General features: G+C 51.0%; 2 protein-coding genes across 3 annotated transcripts in view; one reads left to right on the top strand and one right to left on the bottom strand.

Annotated features, from left to right (window-relative positions):
* Nucleotides 1-298: 298 nt before the first annotated feature.
* On the top strand, nucleotides 299-3,884 carry TMEM41A (transmembrane protein 41A). 2 transcript variants are annotated; one of them, XM_027703913.1, is made up of 5 exons: nucleotides 299-440; nucleotides 552-705; nucleotides 1,539-1,700; nucleotides 2,195-2,333; nucleotides 2,881-3,884. In XM_027703913.1, the coding sequence occupies exons 1-5, from the start codon at nucleotides 343-345 to the stop codon at nucleotides 3,099-3,101; spliced, it is 774 nt and encodes a 257-aa protein (XP_027559714.1). In that variant the 5' UTR covers nucleotides 299-342; the 3' UTR covers nucleotides 3,102-3,884. The 2 variants fall into 2 exon arrangements, with proteins under 2 accessions (XP_027559714.1, XP_027559715.1); XM_027703914.1 differs by lacking the exon at nucleotides 2,195-2,333 and having other exon boundaries at nucleotides 326-440.
* Nucleotides 3,885-4,251: 367 nt separating this feature from the next.
* MAP3K13 (mitogen-activated protein kinase kinase kinase 13) overlaps nucleotides 4,252-21,466 on the bottom strand; it is a 71,726-nt gene continuing 54,511 nt past the window's right edge. Inside the window, 11 exon segments of the mRNA XM_027703784.1 lie at nucleotides 4,252-8,027; nucleotides 8,660-8,957; nucleotides 10,805-10,875; nucleotides 12,216-12,933; nucleotides 13,964-14,101; nucleotides 14,609-14,725; nucleotides 15,904-16,013; nucleotides 16,956-17,064; nucleotides 18,632-18,790; nucleotides 20,703-20,705; nucleotides 21,450-21,466. The exon segment at nucleotides 21,450-21,466 is cut by the window's right edge and continues 139 nt beyond it. Coding sequence (XP_027559585.1) covers nucleotides 7,926-8,027; nucleotides 8,660-8,957; nucleotides 10,805-10,875; nucleotides 12,216-12,933; nucleotides 13,964-14,101; nucleotides 14,609-14,725; nucleotides 15,904-16,013; nucleotides 16,956-17,064; nucleotides 18,632-18,790; nucleotides 20,703-20,705; nucleotides 21,450-21,466 — 1,842 coding nt within the window. The 3' untranslated portion in view covers nucleotides 4,252-7,925.

The raw sequence follows: 21,466 nt of genomic DNA, 5'->3' as shown, positions 1-21,466 counted from the left end.
TTCCCGTGCGGACCGGACCGGGCAGCGGGGCCCGCTCTCCACGCAGGGGGTACAAAGGGGCTGTGGGAGCGACAATAAAACAATGGCAGCGCGTGGGTTTAAAGCGCGTGCTTAAAACGCAGGTTTAAAGCGTGTGTTTAAGGAGCGCATCCGCTCCGATCCGCCTCAGAACCCTGAGGGCTGCAGGGTCCCTTCCAGCCCTCACGTGTCCCCTCCGGGGCGGCCCCGCCCGCCATCCCCGCCCTCAGGGGCGGCCCCGCCCCGCGCCTGCGCGCCCGTCCCGGGGCTCTGAGGGCCGGCAGGGCCGGGCCAGAGCGGGGGCAGCGGCGGCTCCGACCCGGGATGTGGCGGCGCCCGGCCGGGCTCCTTCTCGTCTTCGCGGCCGCCACGGCCGCGCTGTGGCTGCTGTCGGTGCGGCTGAGCGCGGGGCAGACGCGCAGGTGGGTGCGGGGGGCCGGGGCTGCCCGTGTGTCCCTCTGTCCCCCCGGGGCTGCCCCTGAGTCTCTTTGTCCCCCCCCTCCGCGGCACTGCCCGTGTCTCTCCCCCCTCAGGGCGCTGCGGTTCCCGGCGGACCTGGAGGAGCTGCGGGATCTGGCCGAGGCGCTGCGGGACTACGAGCGGCAGCACCGGGGCGCGGCGCTGGCGCTGTTCTGCGGCGCTTACCTGTACAAGCAGAGCTTCGCCATCCCCGGCTCCAGCCTCCTGGTACGGGCACGGGGGGCAAAGGGCGAGGCCGGCGAACCGCGGCTCGGTCAGGAGGGGCCAGAGGGACCGGCCCGGCCCTGCAGCCGGGGAGGAATAACCCCCGGTACCAGCACAGGCTGGGGGCTGCCCTGGCGGAGAGCAGCTCTGCGGGGGAGGACCTGGGAGTGTTGGTGGGTGACAAGTTGTGAGCCGGCAGCGTGCCCTGGGGGCCAGGAGGGACAACGGGACCCTGGGGGGCATCGGAAAGAGTACAGCTACCAGGTCAGGGAGGTCAGCCTGACCCTCTGCTCAGCCCTAGTGAGGCACATCTGGAGTGCTGTGTCCTGTCTGGGCTCCTCAGGTCAAGAGAGACATGGAGCTACTAGAGAGGGTCCAGTGGAGGCCACAAAGATGATGAGGGGTCTAGAGCGTCTCTCTTTTGAGTGGAAACTGTGGGAGCTGGGCCTGTTTAGTCTGGAGAAGACTGAGAGGAGATCTTATTAATCCATATAAATATCTCCCAGGTGGGTGCCAAGAGGACAGTGCCAGGCTCTTTTCAGTGGTGCCCAGTGACAGGACAAGGAGCGATGGCCACAAACTAAAACACAAGAAGTTCCACCTCAACGTGAGGCAGGAGGGTGGCAGAGCACTGGAACAGCTGCCCAGGGAGGGCACAGAGTCTCCCCCTCTGGAGACATTGCAAACCCCCCTGGACATGTTCCTGTGTCACCTGCTCCAGATGACCCTGCCTCGGCAGAGGGGGTTGGACTGGATGATCTCCAGGGGTCCCTTCCAACCCTGACTATTCTGTGACACACTGTGTCCCCTGGCCCCACTCCCTGTTGTCCCCACAGAATGTCCTGGCGGGAGCTCTCTTCGGGCCGTGGATGGGGCTGGTGCTGTGCTCGGTGCTCACGTCGGTGGGAGCCACCCTGTGCTACCTGCTCTCTGCTGCCTTCGGCAAGCAGCTCGTCGTCCACTACTTCCCTGAGAAAGTGGCTCTGCTGCAAGGGAAGGTAAGAACTGGTACTTCTGCGGACACCCAGGATGTCCCTGGGTCAGGCTGCTTTTGGGATGGCTTAGTAAAAATGAATGTGTGCAGGGGACACATCAGGTCTGCTAAGGGCACGGTCTAGGAGCAGGCTGCTCTCTTGGGGCAAGCCTGTTTGCAGAGGGGCTGTGAGGAAAATCCCAGATCCCAAGAAAAATCAGAAGTAAGACAAAGGATTGATTGGGAAGTCCCTGTTCTCCAGAACCGCCTCCACCCATCCTGTGCTGAGTTGTACAGCTGGAGGTGGTTCTGTTGTTGCCTTCCTGATCTCTAATTCAGGTGAGATCCCACTTCCATCACTTCCTTGGAACGGGCTGGCTCACCCTTACGCTCCCACACACACAGAACATTGCTGCTTTTCATCAGTTCTGGACTGATATTGTGGCAGAAGTATCGTGGCCTTTCCACTGTTACTGCTGTCTGGGGAGCAGAGATAATGTGGAATGTTTCTCTTGCCAGGTAGAAGAGAACAGGAGCTGCTTATTTTTCTTCTTGTTGTTCCTGAGGCTGTTCCCCATGACACCAAACTGGTTCCTGAACCTCTCGGCTCCCATTTTAAACATCCCCGTGTCCCAGTTCTTCTTGTCCATCCTCATCGGTAAGGCCTGGGGACACAGTCCAAGGGGACAGTGTGACACTGCTGCTCGTCATCGCTGAGCCCAGGGAAGGCAGAGCAGCAGGACTCTGCCCCATTTAACTGTTTGCCTCTGTGCTGCCCTGAGGTCTCAGAGCATTTTGCAAATATGTGTGTCCCCACATGCTGCAAATCTCGATTTACACCCCGTTCTTTCTGTTATAAGCACAGACCCTTGTGTCTGTGTAAGGACCATAAACTAAACCACAGTGAGTTCCACCTCAACATGAGGAAGAACTTCTTTCTATGGAGGGTGGCAGAGCACTGGAATAGGGTGTTCAGGCAGGGTGTGGAGTCTCCCTCCCTGGAGACATTCCAAACCCACCTAGATGCATTCCTGTGTCACCCGCTTGAGGTGACCCTGCCTTGGCAGGGGGGGTTGGACTGGATGATCTTCAGAAGTCCCTTCCAACCCCAACCATTCTGTGATTTTGTGTGTAGCCTTGGGCATATTTGAGCTAATTTTCCCTGGGGGGATGCTAACAGCTCTTTTCTGCTCTGATTCTTTCAGGCCTTACACCATATAATTTCATCTGTGTGCAGACAGGGGCCATTCTGTCCCAGATCACCTCTCTGGATGCCATTTTCTCCTGGGACACGCTGCTCAAACTGCTGGCAATGGCCATGGTGGCGCTGGTACCAGGGACCCTCATCAAGAGATACAGCAAGAAGCACTTGAAGCTGGATGGAGACAAGCAAACTCAGACACTCAATGGCAGAAAGAGTTTGTGATGGTTCAGGTGCCCCAGTTTTGGGGTAAAAGCTGCAGGTCTCTGCAGGGGGTTATATTCTGCATGCTCTGTGCCACTAAGGACAGTGGCAGTTTTTAATTGTCCTCCTCATCTCAGAGGAGGTGTAAGATTCTTATTTTTGATGAATGTTTACCTGTGCATGTACCTGCACGGAGAGAGCGATACAGGGACTTTGTGAACAGTTGGTTAATGTGCCTGTTTCGTTTAAATCATCCCCTGTGTGCCTGAGGGGGTGCCCAGCCCACTGCCATGGGGACAAAAGGAGTGTTGGCATCCTGTGAGGAAGGCAAACCAGAACCCCTTAATCCTGCCCAGCACGGGGGGGCCAAGCACTGCCCTGGAGGCAGGAGGCAGGCCCTGCTCCCTCCAACCCCAGACTGATTTAGCATTTTTGGCCTAAAATGACAAATGGTGCTGTTGGGTGCAGTAGCACAAGCCCCAAGCTGAGAAAATAATGGTGTTTCAAGGTGCAGCTGTTGAAGACTCTTCTTTGATTCCAATGTTAAACCAGCACACCCTGCAGCAAAATGCTCAGGATTCGGGCTGCCTGTGTGTACCAGTCGTGTCAGAACACACAACATTGCTTCCCCAGTCTGTCAGTGGCTGCTACTCCCCAAAAAGACTAAAGGGGAAAAGAAAAGGAATGGATGTGCCTGGCTGACAGGGATTTATCCCTGAGAAGCACTTTGAAAACTACATATTTGCTCCTGTATAACTAGAAGGTTTCCAAATAAACAAGTGGGTTCTTGTCCCAGTTGCTGGAGAACATAGAATCCAGAATGGTTTGGGTTGGAGGGGATCATAAAGATCATCTCATTCCACCCCCTGCCATGGGCAGGGACACCTTCCACCAGCCCAGGTTGCTCCAAGCCCCGTCCAACCTGGCCTTGGACACTTCCAGGGATGGGGCAGCCACAGCTTCTCTGGGCAACCTGTGCCAGGGACTATGCTCTGGTTTTGGGGTTTTGGTATTTGCACCTCCTTGCTCTCCCTGAGTTTGCCCTCCTCTTGGCGGATAAAGTAACCTTCCTGCCGTGGAAGGGGGCAGATAGACCCCAGAGCAAGGCTTCATGATGTTATCCCAAAGTCCATAAGAACCCGTTCCCAGATCACAAAACCAGCCTGCAGCATTGAAGTACACTGGCTTTTTATTCCATGCATTGTTTGCTTTGATAGTCATTCTTGTTTCCATCACTGTACACTGGTCAATACAAAAAAAATCAAGTTTGTCTCAGGAATCCACAGAGCAGGGAGGAGGGGATGAACACTACTGGACAGGGCCAAGATGAAATGGGTACTTAACACGACAGTGGGGAGGGCAACATTCAGCTCTGGGAGAAAATCTAGGCTAGTGTTCAGGAGCTGTCAGCAGCCATGAGAACTGGATCAGGGAACTTGGGGTGCTGGAAAGGGAACCCACGGGTTACTCCTGCCTGCGAGCGCGGTGTTACTACGAGGAGGAAGCAGGTCCACTACACCTCCCAGACCCTGCTGGGAGGGACAGTGTGAGGAACCGCAGCACAGGCGCCCGTACAGCGGCGTGGAGGTCACGTCTGTGCCATTCCAGGGAGGTTCCACTAAGGAAATCCGCCCTAACGCCCTGCAGAATGGACAGTGACCACCCCGGGAATGTGGGCGGTGCTGAGTCAGCCCTGCCCACACACAGCTGAGCTCACGAGATGTGTGTGCAGGGCAAGGCTGGGGTGGCACCTCCACGGACTGGGGCGAGGGGGGCTGCCCTAGTGGCATTTCCAGAGGGATGCTGCGTTGGAGGCAGCAGGTAGGAGGAGTGACACTGGACCATAACAGTGCAATGACCTGGGTGTGTGAGGAAACTAGAGCTAAATGTGGCAGCCTGGAGGGTCCAGCTCTGCTTGCCCAGGCTGCAGAACAGGCCAGCACATCCCCAGGCAAGGATGGGGAGGGATCAGCACACACCCGGGACAGCTGGCCCAGAAAGGTCCCAAAATACCACACCCCAAAGCTTCTCTGCGAGCGCAGAGGAGCTGCATTCCACGGTGGAACCTAAGCAGAGACCACAGGTACCCAAACCCCTCTGGGATCTGTTTGACTGGGACTGAATCGTCACAGGCTGGAGGCCCTGCAGGGACTGACAGGCCTGAGCAGGAGGTAGCTCTGCTTTGGGGCTGTTGTGTGGGGCTGCTCAAGGACACCGGGCTCAGGGAGCCTGACAGCTCTGAGCAGAGTCTCCCCAGGGGCACAGGCCTTCCATCCTCTGCTGGGGCACACACAATGGCAGTTCTCAACCTCTCTTTACACCATAGTATGTTACGTGCACACAGTTCTCCCACTGCTAAATTCCCACACCTCGGCCTCCAGCCTCCTGAGTAACCATCTGCACCACCCCTGCCACACCAAACCCCTCTCACACCAACCACCTCACAGCAAAGCCATCTCTGGCCCTGCCACCTTCTCCTGCTGCTGGCCAAGAGACAGAGAACGTCTGGGAGGAGAAACGAGGGATGGGAAGGGAGAGGAAACAAGAAAGGTGCCAGGAAAGAGCTTCACTCCCCAGGGCATTGTGCCTCCACCCAGAGCCAGCCTGGCTGCTGAGGGCAGGGTGAGCAGCTCACTCCCTCTCCAGCAGCCTGTTTGGTCCTGCCAGGGTGATCCACCACGTGGATCCACTGCTGGCCACCCTGATCTCGCACCCGCTGCCTGGAGCAATGTCCTTTGGGATGCTCTTGCCAGGGGATCCCGTCACAGTTACTCATTTTGTGGTCAGTTCAAAAGCCACTCGCTCCCTGATCACCATTCCCACCAGTTCAGAGGCTGACAACTACCAGCAACATGGGCAAACTGCCCACGAGGAACCTCACACAGGGCTGACTGCAGCCATCCATCCCTCTCTGTGCTCTCTCCTGGAGTTACAGCATCCCTGGAAATCACGAGAGGCAGCAACTCCTGACAGCCACTGAGCCCAGCTCTGCTCCCGCCCTCTCGGTGACCAGGGAGAAGGTAACATCACACAAACAGATTACAATTGTGCTAGCGGTGAAGCCAACCTTCTGATCTACAGAAATGATAATAAATAATAAAATAACATCATAACTTAAGATCTGTCTGTAGTCCAGCTACAAAAATTTAAAAATATGGGATAATTTAACTCATACAATACTGCTCTCTGTATAGGTAAGACATTTTCCTTCACTTTGCCATGAGGCTATAAATTACCACAGTTAAATTCAAACCAATATTTTAACATAAAATGTAAACAAACAAAGCAACAGAAGTACCTGTCCATGGTCCATTCCTGCCGTTCACCTCAGGCTGGCCGTGCCAGCACGCTGGGAAGGGCAGAGGGAGAGCTCTTGCAGGGGGACATCAACTAAGGAAGGGGGGGGAAACGTGCTCTAGCGTTTTGTTCTCTTTCAACATTGTTTTAGAAGAGTAGTGTTTGAAGGGAAGGCACTATGAGTTCTATCAGAAAACAAATTTTTCTCATCTGCCAATGCCTCGGCCTGTCACATACCAGTACTATCCTCACTTTCACCTGCAGAGTTTCAGCTTGGAGGAGAAACAGAGGCCTCGGGGCACACCCGAGACACAGCTGTGCCACAGCCACTGTCAAATCCCCTGTGCAATCTGCTTTGCACAAAGCCTGACATGAAGGGCAGGCAGCTGCTAATGCTTCCAAGAATGTACAGTGAATAAAGAGACAGAGCAGGGCTGATGCTCTGAGCCAGGCCAGTGATTCCCAGTCTTCCCCCTCAACACACAGCTCTCTGCTGGTTATCAATGCTGCTGTAGGTGAGAGGCTGCTTCTCCCAGTCCAGTCCAGGCGTCTCCAGTGTCCTCCCCAGAAGGGCTCAGGCTCTGAGAAATGTGCTTTCCACGCTTTGCAAGTCCTTGCTTTGCCAACACTGATTGGATTGATTTCTTTGACTGACTGAAACAGACAGGAGGTAAGAGGAGGAAGTAAACTGGGAAATGGCACAACTGCATCTGAAAGAGGTTTCCCTGCTCAACTGGAGGTCGACACTGCCACAGTGAAGCAAGGACGGTGTTAAGAAGTGCTCTGATACCAGTTCTTGAGAGGATGAGGTTAGAGTACATTTGCAGGATCTCACAACAAAATGCTGATTAAAAAAAGAAACTAAAAATCCTTAAAATAAAACCCACTATTACATTCCTGGGGATGTATTGACTCAGAAGACCCTGGATGTTAGCACCTCAGTACCAGTTTGCTCCAGGAACATGTCCTCCTTCTGATTAAAAATGACCCAGCTGGTTATACTGAAAATGCTTTGTTCACAGGTCACCCTACAGTCAGGTCGTTTTCTGCTTTTCCTCTTTTGATAAGACTGAGTGGTTTAGTTTTCTTGATCTGTTCTCCAATCTTCAGGGCCACGAGGCCTGGTCCCCTGTGCAAGCAGCAAGAGAATCCCCTGCATCTGTACACAAAGCTGTCCAGGCAGGACTCCCAGGATGTTTCTCTGTAGTGTGCTTGCTTTCTGAACTTTTTTTTTTTGCAACAAGTCTGTATGTCTATAAATACAATCCACTCTTTACAGTAAAAAGTGTTAAAATGTCAAAAAAATAAATATCCATGTTACAGTAACTAGATTATTCAATAAAATACATCCCTGCCATTCTTGATTGAAATGCTCAAAGAGAATTAATTTCATTTGGACATTTTCCAGAGATTCGGGTTATTGCAAATCACTCCTGGGGTGGGAAGGAGAAGCATCTTCTCTTCCTGTAAAGTGTGATGAAGGGGAATGAAGTGGAATCTCAGGGAAATCAAAATGCCAGTATCAGGAAGCTTTGGGGGAGATCTGTATTACCAAGTAGCAGAGCTGCAGGGCTTATTGGTCCTGACCGTGGCATCAGAACACTCCCCTTCAGAAGAGTCACAGTCTGATTCTCCAAACTGTGGTGGGTTCTGCAAAGCAAAAGGAAAGGGGGAGACTTGAGCAACAGTCCTGTACTGCACGTCACCCACACCACCCCACTGTGTAAGAGCAGCCAGGCAAAGGAGGAGATGGCACACAGGAGATGGCACAGCACGAAGGTCACTTGTCTGCCCTCAACGAGGGGACAGCAGAGAAACACCTGGGCAGAGCACTACCAAACACAGAGTTAGGAGGAGATGGTGCAGCAGGCTCTGCTCTACCCCTCCCAAATGCCTCAAATGCAGTAAAAGGAAGAAAATCATTCCAGCTTTGTCAGCAAGGCTGCTGATGGATACATTTGAGACAGTTTATACCCATTCCATGTCATTATCTATTTTTATCCCACTTAATGCAACTGCGAATCTCATGGCCTCCCAAAATCACAGTCATCCTGACCAGTACATTATGTTCAGCTTTGTTTGTGTGACTTTCCCCCACCTACTCATCTGCCAAGTATGAGGGAGATTGGGTACTGAAGCAGTTGCTTTGCCATAGTACACCTACCACAGCATCTCCTAGGAAGTGTTCCAACTTTCTGGCCCTTGGATTCCTCTCCATAACATTTTTTTAGGTTTTTTTCCACTTAGCAGAAGGAAGAGGGGATAATAAACTTACAACTCACCTCACAGCTGTGTTCATCTGCACAGAGCTTGCCCAGAGACATCTGAGTCTTGACTCTCCGCACAGCGCACTCTTTGTCTGAGAGCCCATCCGACTGCGTGGAGATTTCAATGGGGATCTCTGGAGTCTGGGACAACATGTCCTCCAGCTTCTCAGCCAGCTCATCTTCCAGCTTGGTGCCCAGCTCATCCGGGCTGTTGGAGTGGTCGCTTGTATTCCCCTCCTCTCCATCGGACACGGAGAAGTTCTCGGAGCTGAAGGTCGAGTAGGACTGGCAGCTACTGATGCAGCGATGGGGTCTGCAGAGCGGAGAGAGGTTCAGTGTCCAGCTTGGATCCCACTGCCTCTGCCCTCAGGGAATTTCCTGGGTGCTCTGTTCAGCTGCTCTGCCACACCAGGCCTTGGCAGACCCCTCTCCTGGTGGGCTGCCTTTCATATCATGGAGTCACAGAATTCTACCTCTTTTGAATGATTTACTTCAAAACCCGCATCTTTAAATTCATCTGTTCTTATTTGGTCCTGTCTGGTACATGTCCATAATGGCTGATCTGCCCTGGAGCATATTTGCCTTTCTCAGTGCTTTTTCCTGAAGGAATGCTGTACTGTGGGGTTCAAGATAACCCACCTGGGAACATCTGCATTGCCTGGCAGCAATCCCAACAGCCAGGTAGGATTTAGGTACGTGCACTCAAAAAATAGGCTCAGAGCTACTTGACTGTGGAAATGGCCTCGTGCCAGGGTTGAACAGCAATGGTACAACCCATCAGTTGAGTGAACGTGCCAGGAGACCCACAGCTGGTCATCACATGGAACAGGCAATTTGTTCTCCTTCTAATCTCCCAAGCCAGTAAATCACAGAGGAAGCAACACTCACACAGGAACTGTGTTGAGTCAGATAACTCATCCAGCCCAGAGTTCTGCCTCCAGCCCCAGGCAGGAAGGAATAACCTGGGAAAGTATGAGAACAGGGCGTGCAGGCAGAGCCTGCTTTCTCCTGGCATCTCCTCCTGGTTTGTACCATTCAGCAAATCTGACTCCTGAGTTGAAGCTCAAACCTGGCTGACAGTGCTGAGCTTCTGATGGATCTGTGCTCCAGAAATTCAACACTTATGGCTCTCCATGGTTCGATTTCCACAGCACACCTTGACAATGAGCTCCACATCTGAAAATGTTCTGGATGGGAAAAGCACTTCCTTTTGCTCATTTTAAACCCCTGTTTGCTTCACTGGCTGTGCCTAACATGAATGTAAGGAATCATTCCTTGTCTATTTTCTCCACATAAATTACAATTTCATGCACCTCCAGTTTTGCCTCTCCTCCTGCTAGACAAACATTTCTCATGGATTTAATCTCTTCTTCTACGGAAACCATCCCTAACCACTCTTGTCACACTTTTCAGTACCTTTCCAAACTTTACCATGGTCTTTGAGCTGGGGAATGAAGGATTTAAGCAGCAGGTGTGCTGTGGATGTGTACAACAGCAGACCAGCTTTTATTTTCTTCTTTTCTTCTGCAAAACAAACCTTTAATCTATTTGCCCACTGGATCACTCCTGCACTTCAAGCAGCTGCTTTCATAAAGCCACAGCAGCATTTCCATGATGTCTCTTCTGAGCACAGGACTGTAAAGCCTGTTGTTACCCAGGCTTAGGTAGTAACACTCCCTTAAGCCTTATTTTACAGGGAACACCATCAAATTTGATCTGCTGTGTTGTCACCTGGCTCTTCAATCTTATCTGAACTCAACTACAAAGGTGCTGGAGTCTCCCCCACTGCAGCAACAGTTAATAAACAACACTGGACAGAGTCCACAAAAAGCCCCAACATCCACTAAGTCTCATTCTGGTGACACAGATACAGCAGCTACTTGTTATAGGCTGAATAACATTATCTAGCATGACCAAGTTGTGCTGCAAACAGCCTGCAGCAGGAAAGCTGTGCCAGAGAGAACACCTCAGGACAGGCTGGAGCAGGGAATCATGAGGGATCAGTCCCATCTGAGGGTGGATGGGACGCACTGGATGGGTCCCATTCTGTTCTTTTGCCAGCACCCTCCCCAGTTGCAGTGCTGGTGTGCAGCTGCTAGGACAGTTCTCCTCTTGAGTTTTGTCCCACCAAAGAGAGATTAGAGTGAATTCACCTTTTACCTTTGTCTACGAGGAAACTCCACTTCACTGTCTACTTCACCCTCTTCCTCTTCTGATGAGTCGTCACCGCTCTGGCAGAAAACAAGGACAAAAGTGGTGTCACGTTTGTGGAGGCTCAAACATGGTTGACCCTTGGTCCTCCAGGACAAAGTCACTGTGCCAACAGGCTGCAACAATCTAGACCAGAAGAAAACAGCCTGTGCACCAGGGAACACACAGCCAGACATCGTCCTACCAGGAGGTTATTTCAGGCAGCCCTAATGCTGCCATTCCCAGATCTGGACCCTGAAATACACTGGAGTACTTCTGCAGGCATGGAGTACATAATGTTCCAGATTGTTACAGGAGCAAATCAAGTAATTAGTACCATATGGAAACCCACATAAATTATTGAGCTGATCTGGCACTCTCGGCTTTACAACTTCGACTCTCTTCTCCACCACAGAGCAGGATGGGGGATGACACAGCCTTTGCTGGTGGGTTTCACCAACTCTGAGCACAGAGCCTTTTCTCCTCCTTTTCCCACCCATCACTCTTGTCTTTTAGAGCCTCCTCCTACCCTGCCCATCCTGTCAGCCCCTCATTCATATTCAGCCTCTATCTCACCCTGTTGCCTTGTCATACGAGGTCCCCCTACCTTCATTATGTGCCCAAACCACACTCTTAGTCTGGTAAATCACCCTATTTTCCTTCACTTCTCCACTCAGACCTAATTTTCCTGCTCTCTGAACTCCACTCAGACTGGTTCCTACTTTTCCCATCAGCTGGATGGAAGCAGGAAGAACAAAGAGCTGTTTCTGTATAACTGTGCCATGGCGTCTTCTTGACTCTTGCAAAATCTTCACAAAATACATGAGAACTATGACTTTCAGTGCAGGGGGACAATTTCTGGCAGGTGCAGCAAAAGGCACGTCCCCAAGACCAATGCTGAATTCCTGTTATGAGGAGCAGCAGCCCCACAGATTATCAAAGAAACTCTCATGTGATATTTAAAGAACGCATTTACCCCTTCCCTTTGAGAAAGGCTTGGAAACATTTTGAGACTGTTTCAACAACAAAAATTCAGCAGAACAAGTTTCACCTCAAACAAAAATTGGCAGAATTGAAATTAACAGAACCAGGCCCTTCCAAAACCTCAAGTGACAACCCTCATCATTGGCAGTATGCTCCAGTATGCCCTACAGCCCCATAAAACTGACTTTAAAAGTATGTCCAGATCACAAAGCAAAGTTCATCTATGCATGATTTCTTTGAGATAAAGATGTACATGCAACTAGTACTGCTGTGTGTGTGTGACACGTGGCTTTGCTGCAGTCCTAGACACCAGCCTGTGCTGCACACCTTCCCTTGGAGGAGAGGGGAAGGAAGAGAACGCTTTGTTTTATTCCAAACCCCAGCACTCCGTCCTCACCTTCTGAAGGGATCTGGCTTTGCAAGGCAGCACCGAGGACGCCCCGTGCTGGGGGGTGCCCAGGGCGGAGGCCGCCGTGCCCTGCTCCTCCAGCTGCTCCATGAACTGCGCGCTCTCGTACAGGGAAGCAGAGCTCGGGGACTGGGGGCGGCTCCCCCCCGCCTCCCCCGGTGCCCTCTGCCCCTGCCCGCTGTCCTCGTCCCTGCACTGCAGACACGAGTCGTAGGGCTCCGCGGTGCAGCACTCCCAGCGCTCGGCCCGGCCGGCCGTGCCGTCGAGGCCGCGGCGGCAGTCGGCCTCCATGGCGGTGGAGATGAGGTCGGGGCTGGAGCCGGACATGCGGCGCTGGGCGTGGTTGCTGAGGGGGCTGCGCAGGGCGGCCGCGGGCCCGAAGTAGCGCAGGTTGTTGGCGCAGCTGGCGATGTCCTGCCCGTGGCCGTGCAGCCGTGAGGGGTGCCCGTGGCCCGGCGGCGGCAGCCCGGGGTGCGGGGGGGGGTTGTGAGGCGGAGGCGGGGGGGCGTCGTCCTGCGCCGGCTGGTTTTTCAAGATCCCTGCGAATTCCTGGTAGCTGCCTTTGCTGTTCCCCCGGCGGTGCCGGGGCTTGCTGCGGTACCGGCTCTTGCCGCTCAGCGTCGACATTTTGGGACTTCCTGAGACTGGGGAGCCATTGGATGCTGCCTCCGTGCTGGGGATGCCCTCTGACTTCAGCAGGTCTGGCCTGGGAGACAGGGAGCAGAAGTTACACATCAAACCACGAGCAAAGAACTGATGTCAGCCCAGAGCAGGGATGAAGAGGCAGCTGCAGCCACAAGCACACTCCAGCTTCCCAAAATCTACAGGCCGCCCTCCCCTTCAGCTGTTTGACTCCTGCATTTCCTTCCCTTTGATTCTCTCCACTCAATGTCCTTTCGATTCAGCCCATCCTGCTCTACACTCCCTTCTTGCTGCTTTTCCCAATAGCTCTCACACACTCTGCCTTTTCCACTTTTATTTTGATGTTCTCTCCAAAAATAGCTCCCTCCCAGGATCTTGGGGTAGGGCTCCTACTCCATGCATGTACAATGCTCAGCACAATACAGCCCCAATCTGCAGATGATGATCAGCCTGCTCATCTCAGAGCCACGTGGGGACATTAATTCAGAACTGATAATTCACTGTTAATCAGGACTAACTCCTGGAAATCCCAAAAAAGGAAGAATAAACCAGACAACTCCTCTGGAAAAAATAATCTCACTTTCTGAAAGTCAGGCAGAAGAGAAATAGATGAAAGGACAGCATGAATTCCCAAATTTCAAATCCCAAATTAATTCCTCAACAGTGAATCCCTGAGGAGTGGCTGATTTCCACAATCCTTCAACCTTGCTTATTATAATTCCAGTCAAGGATGATCTAACTGCTCTCTGCTTGGACAGTTAGGAATTTGAGACAGCATGTGAGATACCTCCTGTCCAAGCACCATCATCTGCTCAAAAAATCACATGGACCAGCAGTTCATTCATCCAACCAAAGCATCCGGTGATGCTGTGGTTCCAGAGAGCTGCCCAGGTGGAAGGGATGGCAGGATTCAGCCCTTTTTCCTTCAGATAATTCAACAGTTGTGGTTCTGAGGATCAGAGCAGGCCCAAGAGAGAACACCCCCTTGTCCCACCCTGCGTGTCCCCAGACTCAAAGGGAAGGAGAGGCTGCCTGCTCATCCCAGTGGGGATCTGCCACAGGCCCTGGCACAGGACTGGGTGGTTGTTTCTCACCGTTTAGTCTGGCTGCCTGGTTTATGGGAGACCCCTTTCCTCTTCATCAGCTTCTCCACTGTGTTGGGGTGGATTATTGGTCTGACTGGGTGGCGCTTGTAAGTCCCAGGGTATTTCTTTTCCACTGCTTGTTCCCTCCTGAAACATTGGGAAAAGAAAAAAAAACCAAAACAAACCAAAATCAGATGAATTCTTTCTTTGTCCAAGTGCAGGTCCTGCTGAACAGGAACACGGCTCCACAGTGAGCCATGGCTGGGTGCAACACAACGTGCTGTGCTGGGAAAGGACACAGACATTTCTGAATTCCCTCTGCAGGGATCAGGCAGCTGGAACAGGGCCCTGGCACACAGTCCAGGAGCAGCACTGCTGTTCATTTTACAAAGGGCCCAAAGGATGCCAGCACCAAAGGGAAAGGTGCCTTTCTCCCAGTCAGTACCCCCTGGGACAGACACATGCACTAAGGGGTCTGCAGGAACCCTCTCCCAAGGGGCCTCTCCCTGCTTGCCAGCTCCTCCTTCACCCTGTAAGTTTGTCAGGGGACACCAAACCTACAAGTAGCACTACACAGTTTAGAAATGAAGCATTGCTTTTGTTCTGCTGTGTGCAGACTGCCACGCCCGAGCCACCATTCCCAGAGACACGTACTTGATGAGCTCCTTCTCCCGGACCTCCAGCTGCAGCATTATAGCACTGAGCTCCATGTACAGGTTGTTGGCCCTCTCCAGCTTCCTCTCGTAGTGCTCACGGATATCTAATGCATGCCTGGAAAGCACAAAGGTCATTATTCCACTCTGGTGTCCATGGACCAAGACAGGAAAAGTACAGGTGCTTTAGGAAAAGGCCTTCTAAAAGTCAAATTTGCCAGAAGTACTGCACTGAACCCCAGATAAAACTAACAGTAAATGATGACTAAGAGCCTGATACAGCAACAAATCACTGTATGATTTAGGAAGAGTTTAATGGCCTTGAAAGAGTGGCAACACTTCTCCCTAGAGGAGCTGCAAATGCCTCACATGCACCCAGGAGCCCTTTGGCTGAGCCCAGATCATCCTGTTTGCACAGAAAAAGGGCTAAACCAACTTCTGCAGGAACAGGGAACACTCATGTGTCTGTGTTCCACTAACAACAGGGTGCCCCTACAGCTCCAGTACAGCTGCAGAAGACAAATGGAACTACAGCCAGAAGATGTGACCAGGCAAAGCTCCCCTGGGCCAGGGGACACTGACCCACCACTGCATCAAACTGGCCAAGGCTGCCTCTGGTTTGACACAGAACTGCTACTTGGAGTTTTATGTTTCTCTGTAGTAACCATATTTGCAAATTTGTATCACAGGAGGTAACACTTTCCTTTCTGAAATAAACATCCCACTTTCATTTTTAAGTTGGTCTAATGTTCAAAACGGGTTTGGGTGGGCTGGTCAAATGCAGTGTGTTCACTCCTCTGCAATAACTAATCCAAGGAAAGCATCAGGGCAGAGAAAGCTCACAGAAAACTGCAAGAGAGATTTCCCAGGAAGATGGATGTACCTGCTCCAGTGCTGTTATCGTGAACACCAAATCTCGGGCAGAAATATTCCCTGGTAAACACACAAGCCTTTGCCCATCCTGCCTGGAGCAAACTGTTGAGACTGCCCAAGGGCAGGGACAGTTCCCACTGTTTCTCTCCAGCTTCCCATCAACCAAGCAGTGCTCAAGCTCCAGGGCATGCACACGGGAACTTCAGTTTCTGGGCTCACAAGGGTTTTAGGCTGCCCAGATTTATGCCACCAGGAATACTGCATCCTGTTTTGGGACTCTCATTACAAGAGAAGGAAAACTCCAGTCAGGGCCTGGAGCACAGGCCCCAAGAGGACAAGCTGAGGGAGCTGGGCTCCTTTAGCAGGAGAAGGGAAGGCTGGGTGGGAAAAGTGAGCAGGAAACAAAAAGGACTGTCAACAGACCTGAGCTCTTCTCGTCGGCGCCGAATCAATTCTTCATCCAACCGGTGGATACAAGTTCCTTCACTTTTAATTTTCTCAAAATGTTTCTTCACTTCTTCTCTCCATTCAGCCTAGGAAAGCAATTTACTTTTAGCTGTTTACAAAGAATTAGGATCCCTAGGTGCACAACAGAAGAACTCTTGGGCAATGTTCTTTGCGTAGAGCAGAAAATTACAGGTTTGGGTTGAAAATGTATTTCTGTTAGCTGAATTATTTTGGGTAACAACACTGCAGCATGTTCAGTGTCAGCATTTTCAAATGGTATTTAAAAGTTCGAGCTCTGATCAGAGAATTTAAAACTTATCTGCATTTTCTAAAAAATACTTTGAAAAATTCCTAAAGCACTTCTGGTTCTAAGACAACATTTTGCTCCCTTTTTTTCAGCTAAAGTAAACACAAAGGCTCATGATTTGGAAAGCTCTCTTCATGATAATCACTGTCTAGGGTGATACTCTATTTGCCCATTGAAGCTCTGCTTCCTGTAGCTTTAATAAGTGCCCCCATTTTCTTACATCTACCCCAACAGTTGTTCTTTACTAGAGGCAAGGTTTCATTCTCCTTCCCTCTTTGGGAACAGACAGTTTCTTGATGGATAGGACTGGGAGGGATCTCTAAGATCATACTTTTTAGATCCTCCCTCAAAGTCCCAGAGTCCCTTTGCTGCCCTGTCCCAACCCTGTGTCCCACTTGCTGCCCTCACCTTCACTCTAAATGCAAAAGTTCTGCTCCCAGCAGCCTCATGGTCTCCTGCACAGCAGTGCTGGGAGAACAGCTGGAGCAGAGCAGCTGGAGTCAGCAGGCTCAGGGAGAAGTGAGGGAGGCACCTCTGAGCCTCTCACTAAGTCAACAGATGCCTCAGCTTGGGAAAGTCTGGGTAAAAGATCTTCAAACACCCATCAGTTTGCTTCTCCCCGAGAATCAAACCGAAATCATGGATCCAGACTCTTGCCTCCAAAAATCAAATCCTTGGAGCTAACTGAGGTACTCACGGGCTGCAACCCTTCCCCAGTTACCTGGGATTTGAAGTAGGTTTCCTGAGGAGTGGCCAGCACGTCGGCAGAGGCGATGTCCAGGTGCATCAGGGTCTGCCGGAAGGACGGACGGTTCCGGGGCTTGCTCTGCCTGAGGGAAAACAGACACATCCCCAGGGGTGGGTGAGGTGAACCCTGCCAGCCTCTCCTCCCCTTCTGAGAGGGTTCACTAGAACTATTCTCTGAACTGTGCAGATGACGGACTAGAGCAGAGGAGATTTTCTGGTTTTCTCTTTTGCTGAATACGAATTTATTGTGTTAGAGCTGTTTTGTTTTGTTGGTTTTTTTTGCTGAAGGACCAAAAGAGGTGAAAAACATTTAAGACTACAAAGTGAAAACCAGGAACAGTTTCAGTTTGTATCCTGACTTCCTTGTCAAGAAGAAACATACTTCAGTCTGTTGTTCCATCAATTTCCAAATTTTACACTGGGAATACTCCAATCTAGTAGAAATGATAATTTACATTCAACGAAACAGGGTGTTTATAAGCACCAAAGGTATGTGAGCTGTCACACCGTACATGCCTGAGCCCAGACAGTACTGCAATGCACTGAAAATCCCTGTAAGATCTCAGACAAGTACAAAACCATTTGTATTTTTGAGAAAAAATACCTCACTCGAGCTTCAGGACTGAACCAGCCTCTTGCTTAGAACAAGAGCAGCTTCTTCAGCCTCCTCTCTCCTGCAAACCCCCTCCTTCCACTAGATGGGGACACAACTGTTCGTACGTCCTCGCTGTAGCACAGAGCTGCACCGGCTGCTCCTGCCCTCCACTGACCCACCCTGCAGCTCAGGGCCGGGCACACAGCCCCTGCAAAAGATCCACACAGGCTCTGGCCTGTTTTCCCCCTTGTGCCACGGGGAGGATGGCTGGTAAAACTCATGGAGTGGGAAAATGCTGGAAGAGCCTTTACACTCTGTGTCGAGATCCAATTACAAAGACAAATCACTTAATGCATCATCCAAGACAAAGAATTTCAACTCTGCTCTGGTATGTGGAGGAAACTGAAAGCATTTTCCATATCTGGACCTGTAAAATCCGTGTTCCAGACAGAAAGCTCAAATTTCTCTTTGTCCAGTCCCTTACAAGGGGTTTTCAGAGCGAAAAATCAGTTCCTTTCACTCTGGAGCCACCCTCAAGGAATTTTACCCCTGCTTCACTTCCAGCTCCTTTTCTCTTCCCACCTTTTATCCCCTCCTCTGCTACAACAAATCAAACCTCTCTTGAAGGCCACTGAAGATGCCCTTTGTGCTGCCTGCTCCTGATTCACACTGGACAGGTAACTCAGGGGTAAGTGTCACCTGCTGGGGCTCCATAAGGCTCTGCTCCCCCTTCTCTCCTATATAACTCCTTCCAGCTCTCCAGCCCATCTCCAGTGTCTCCCCATTCCCTCCCCTGCCCCATCCACTCAGCAAACCACACAGGTCACTCCCTACTTCCTCTAACCTCCAAATGTCCTTCTGGGGCCCAACCCCGCTGCCACAAGGAAGCAGAATCCAAAATGTTAAAACTCACTGCTCTCAGGACAAGTGTGGGAGCATTTCAGAGCCCCCTGCTCTGGGCTCAACACTCCCACCCTGACACTGGTTTTACTGGGAGTCTGGCGAGAGCTGGGAGCCAGCCCTAGGGCTGTGCTGTGCAGGGTTCAGGCTCTTACCAGGTTTGCTTCATGAGGATTTTGAAGCCATCTGGGCAGGTGGAAGGGACGGGAAGGTGCAGGCTGTTACTGCCCACTCCCCAAATGATGGCCGAGGAATCCACGTCCTTGTAGGGAATCTCTCCCGTAAGCAGCTCCCACAAAACCACCCCAAATGACCTGAAGAAGAAATAAACCAGGATAAATTGAATTCATGCTATGCAGCTTGAAGAGAACAGTTTGTTAGGCAAAAACAGGGATGTCTGGTCTGAAATTGCAAATAGGTGCAAAAGTGGTTTTTAACACCCCAGGTGACTCTTCCTCCTCTGCCCCAGCACTAGGCTGAACACCAAACCACACTGGTTTTCACCCACCCTTTCCTATTTATTTGTGAGAATTTAAAAATCCTGAAAGCACATTTTCTGTACAGATCAAGCCTTAGTCCTGTTAAATGAAAAGGAAAGTCAGCTTCTCTCAGATAGACTTTGGACTGTCCTGGTTGGCAAGAACAGATCACTGACTACTGCACAGACAGAGCTGAGTGTCTTACAGAGACAACACAACAAAGGTTTAGTGGCTTTTTTTTTTTTTTATAATTGACATATTTTTCCCTAGCCAAAAGCTCCCTCTACTGTTACCTGTATTCCCAGGTAAGAGTTTCATAGGTTTGAAACTCAGCACTACAACTACTGCAACACAGAAATTAGGAAACAAATGCCACATGCATAAGTGTCAGTACCAGAAGTACATGAGCTCTCACTGATATTTCCTTTGTGTCAAAGAAAGGAAGGATAAAGCAAGAAAAAAAATTAATTAAGAGAACTCAGCCTGGGAAAGAACCTCCTACAAGAACTGAAAGATGCAGGCAAGAAAACTCACTTTGCTTCTCTTTCTTAATGATGGGGAAGGACATAAACCTTAATTTATAATAGCCAAGTGTTATTTGATTTATTTACAATGTTCACCCAATAAAACACCAATGAAACACCAAACCAGTCAATAGAGAGGTAAACAAAATGCTGCTGAGAACCAACACCACTGTTACTGCACATCAACAAGCGGGCTGTGACACAGGTGAGGTACAACCATCTCCATTTCCAACCCAGACGTGTCACCTTACTTACACCCCGTCCCCCTGTGGGACACTGACCCAAGCCAGCAGGTCCAACCAGGTGAAAAGTGAGAAGGGTGTTTCTCTGTCTGGCTTGTACCAATATCCAGTTGCTTTTATTAAGTACAGAAAAACTTCTAAGGGACAAACTGCCAGGTCTGAACAACCATCAGCCAGGAAACAACTTCACGTGAAAAACGCTGCACTTTCAAAGCCCATTGGCTTCAAATCATGCGGGGAAAAAAATCAAAAGAAGCAAAGTGGGAACATTTTTTTCTCTTTAAATTTTTATCCATGTGCTGCATGGATAAAGCAGGGATCCAGGTATTTGGACAAACTACGAGGAAAGCTCATCTGGTTTCAGCTTTGTTATGACTAAGAACTGACAAAGGATTTTCAAGACTCCTGATAAGATTATAGATTTATTTTTTAGCATGCTGTTAAAGATGAGAGAGAGCAGACATATAAGCAGCTTAGGGACTGTTCTCATTTGTTGCCAGCATCCATGAACATCGTTTTTAACTGGTCCTGGGGGAGGCACGGATGGCAAGGAGGAGTCGGAGCAATCACCACTGCTGTGGACTCGAGAGGACATTGTACCAAAGAGCAGCATCTCCAAGACTGAGGGAAGGAGAGCCCACAGTGCTCAGCTGGTTGTATTGGACAGGATGCTCCACACAACGTTCCTGAACCTAAACCCCTCTAAAGGACAGGAAGCTGAGGGTGGAAATCCAGCACCATTCCTCTTCACCATCCTGTGGTTCAAAGGGAGGAGCTCAGAAGACAAATGCTGAGTGTATTTTCCTTCCAAAACAAGCCCAGAGTTTCTCCCAGCAGGGCAGGCAGTGCTGTGGGCTGTACATCCACACCACCTGAGCAGGCAGAACACAGTGTTCTGATGGACTGTGGGCTGTACATCCACACTAAATGAACATGCAGGACACCGTGGGCACCAGAGCAGCTGCACACCACGGGTCACACCACCTTCCCCCCAGGAAACCCTGCCCATCAGGTCAAGCCCAGCTCTGAGCTCAGACTGGAGCAGCAGGCAGGCTTCTGTCTGAGTCCATCACCCCCAGAGCCACCCACAGCTTTGTCCTGCAGCTTCCTGCTGGGCCAGGGATGTGACAGCATCTGAAGCTGAAAAACCACAAGAAGGAAAATTCCTCCTGGCTGTAAAGCAGGGAGAAGGGCATTTGTCCTGGCTGCTGACATTTAATATGCAGAAATAATGAGGCAGAAACAGAGATGCAGTTCCCCCGAGGGCTCTGAAACCTGTGGAGAGGCTTCCCACAGGAGCTCCAAGGCTGAGCCCTCTCAAGTATTTTTAATAGCATGGAAACTGAACCTTTCCTTCTGTTCCTTTGGACACAAAGCATGTTTCACATGGCATGGAAACAGGTTTCAAAACTCTTACACAGCCTCTCCTGGTTTCCTCCCTCTTGGATCCAGGGTTAGAGTCACTGGACTCTAATCCTGTGGCTGCTCATGTAACATCCAAGCCTGGTGTGCAGAAAGCACAAGGTGGTGGAGCAGAGGCCTCCCTACAGCTCAGCATGGCCTGAGAGGGCAGAAAGCAATGCAAAACCACCCTGGCTGCAGAGGTTGCTGAGGGGGCCCTGAGCACTGGAAGAAAGCTCTGGGCTGAATAACAACACAGGGCAGAACCTCTGCACTCAGTCCCTGCAGGACACAGGTTGCCCTGGGCCTCCTCAGGAACCTCCACACGTGTGTCATTCATCTCT

The sequence above is a fragment of the Neopelma chrysocephalum genome, unplaced genomic scaffold (assembly GCF_003984885.1).
Source record: "Neopelma chrysocephalum unplaced genomic scaffold, ASM398488v2 Primary Assembly neopelma1_252, whole genome shotgun sequence".
NCBI classification, from domain to species: domain Eukaryota; kingdom Metazoa; phylum Chordata; class Aves; order Passeriformes; family Pipridae; genus Neopelma; species Neopelma chrysocephalum.
Note: the sequence above shows the minus strand (reverse complement) of the source record. Positions and strands in the feature narration are given on the sequence as shown.

Coding starts and splice junctions, on each gene's coding strand:
- TMEM41A (XM_027703913.1), top strand. CDS start 343: ATGTGGCGGCGCCCGGCCGGGCTCCTTCTCGTCTTCGCGGCCGCCACG. Junction 706..1,538: donor TCCCCGGCTCCAGCCTCCTG/GTACGGGCACGG, acceptor TTGTCCCCACAG/AATGTCCTGGCGGGAGCTCT. Junction 1,701..2,194: donor TGGCTCTGCTGCAAGGGAAG/GTAAGAACTGGT, acceptor TTCTCTTGCCAG/GTAGAAGAGAACAGGAGCTG.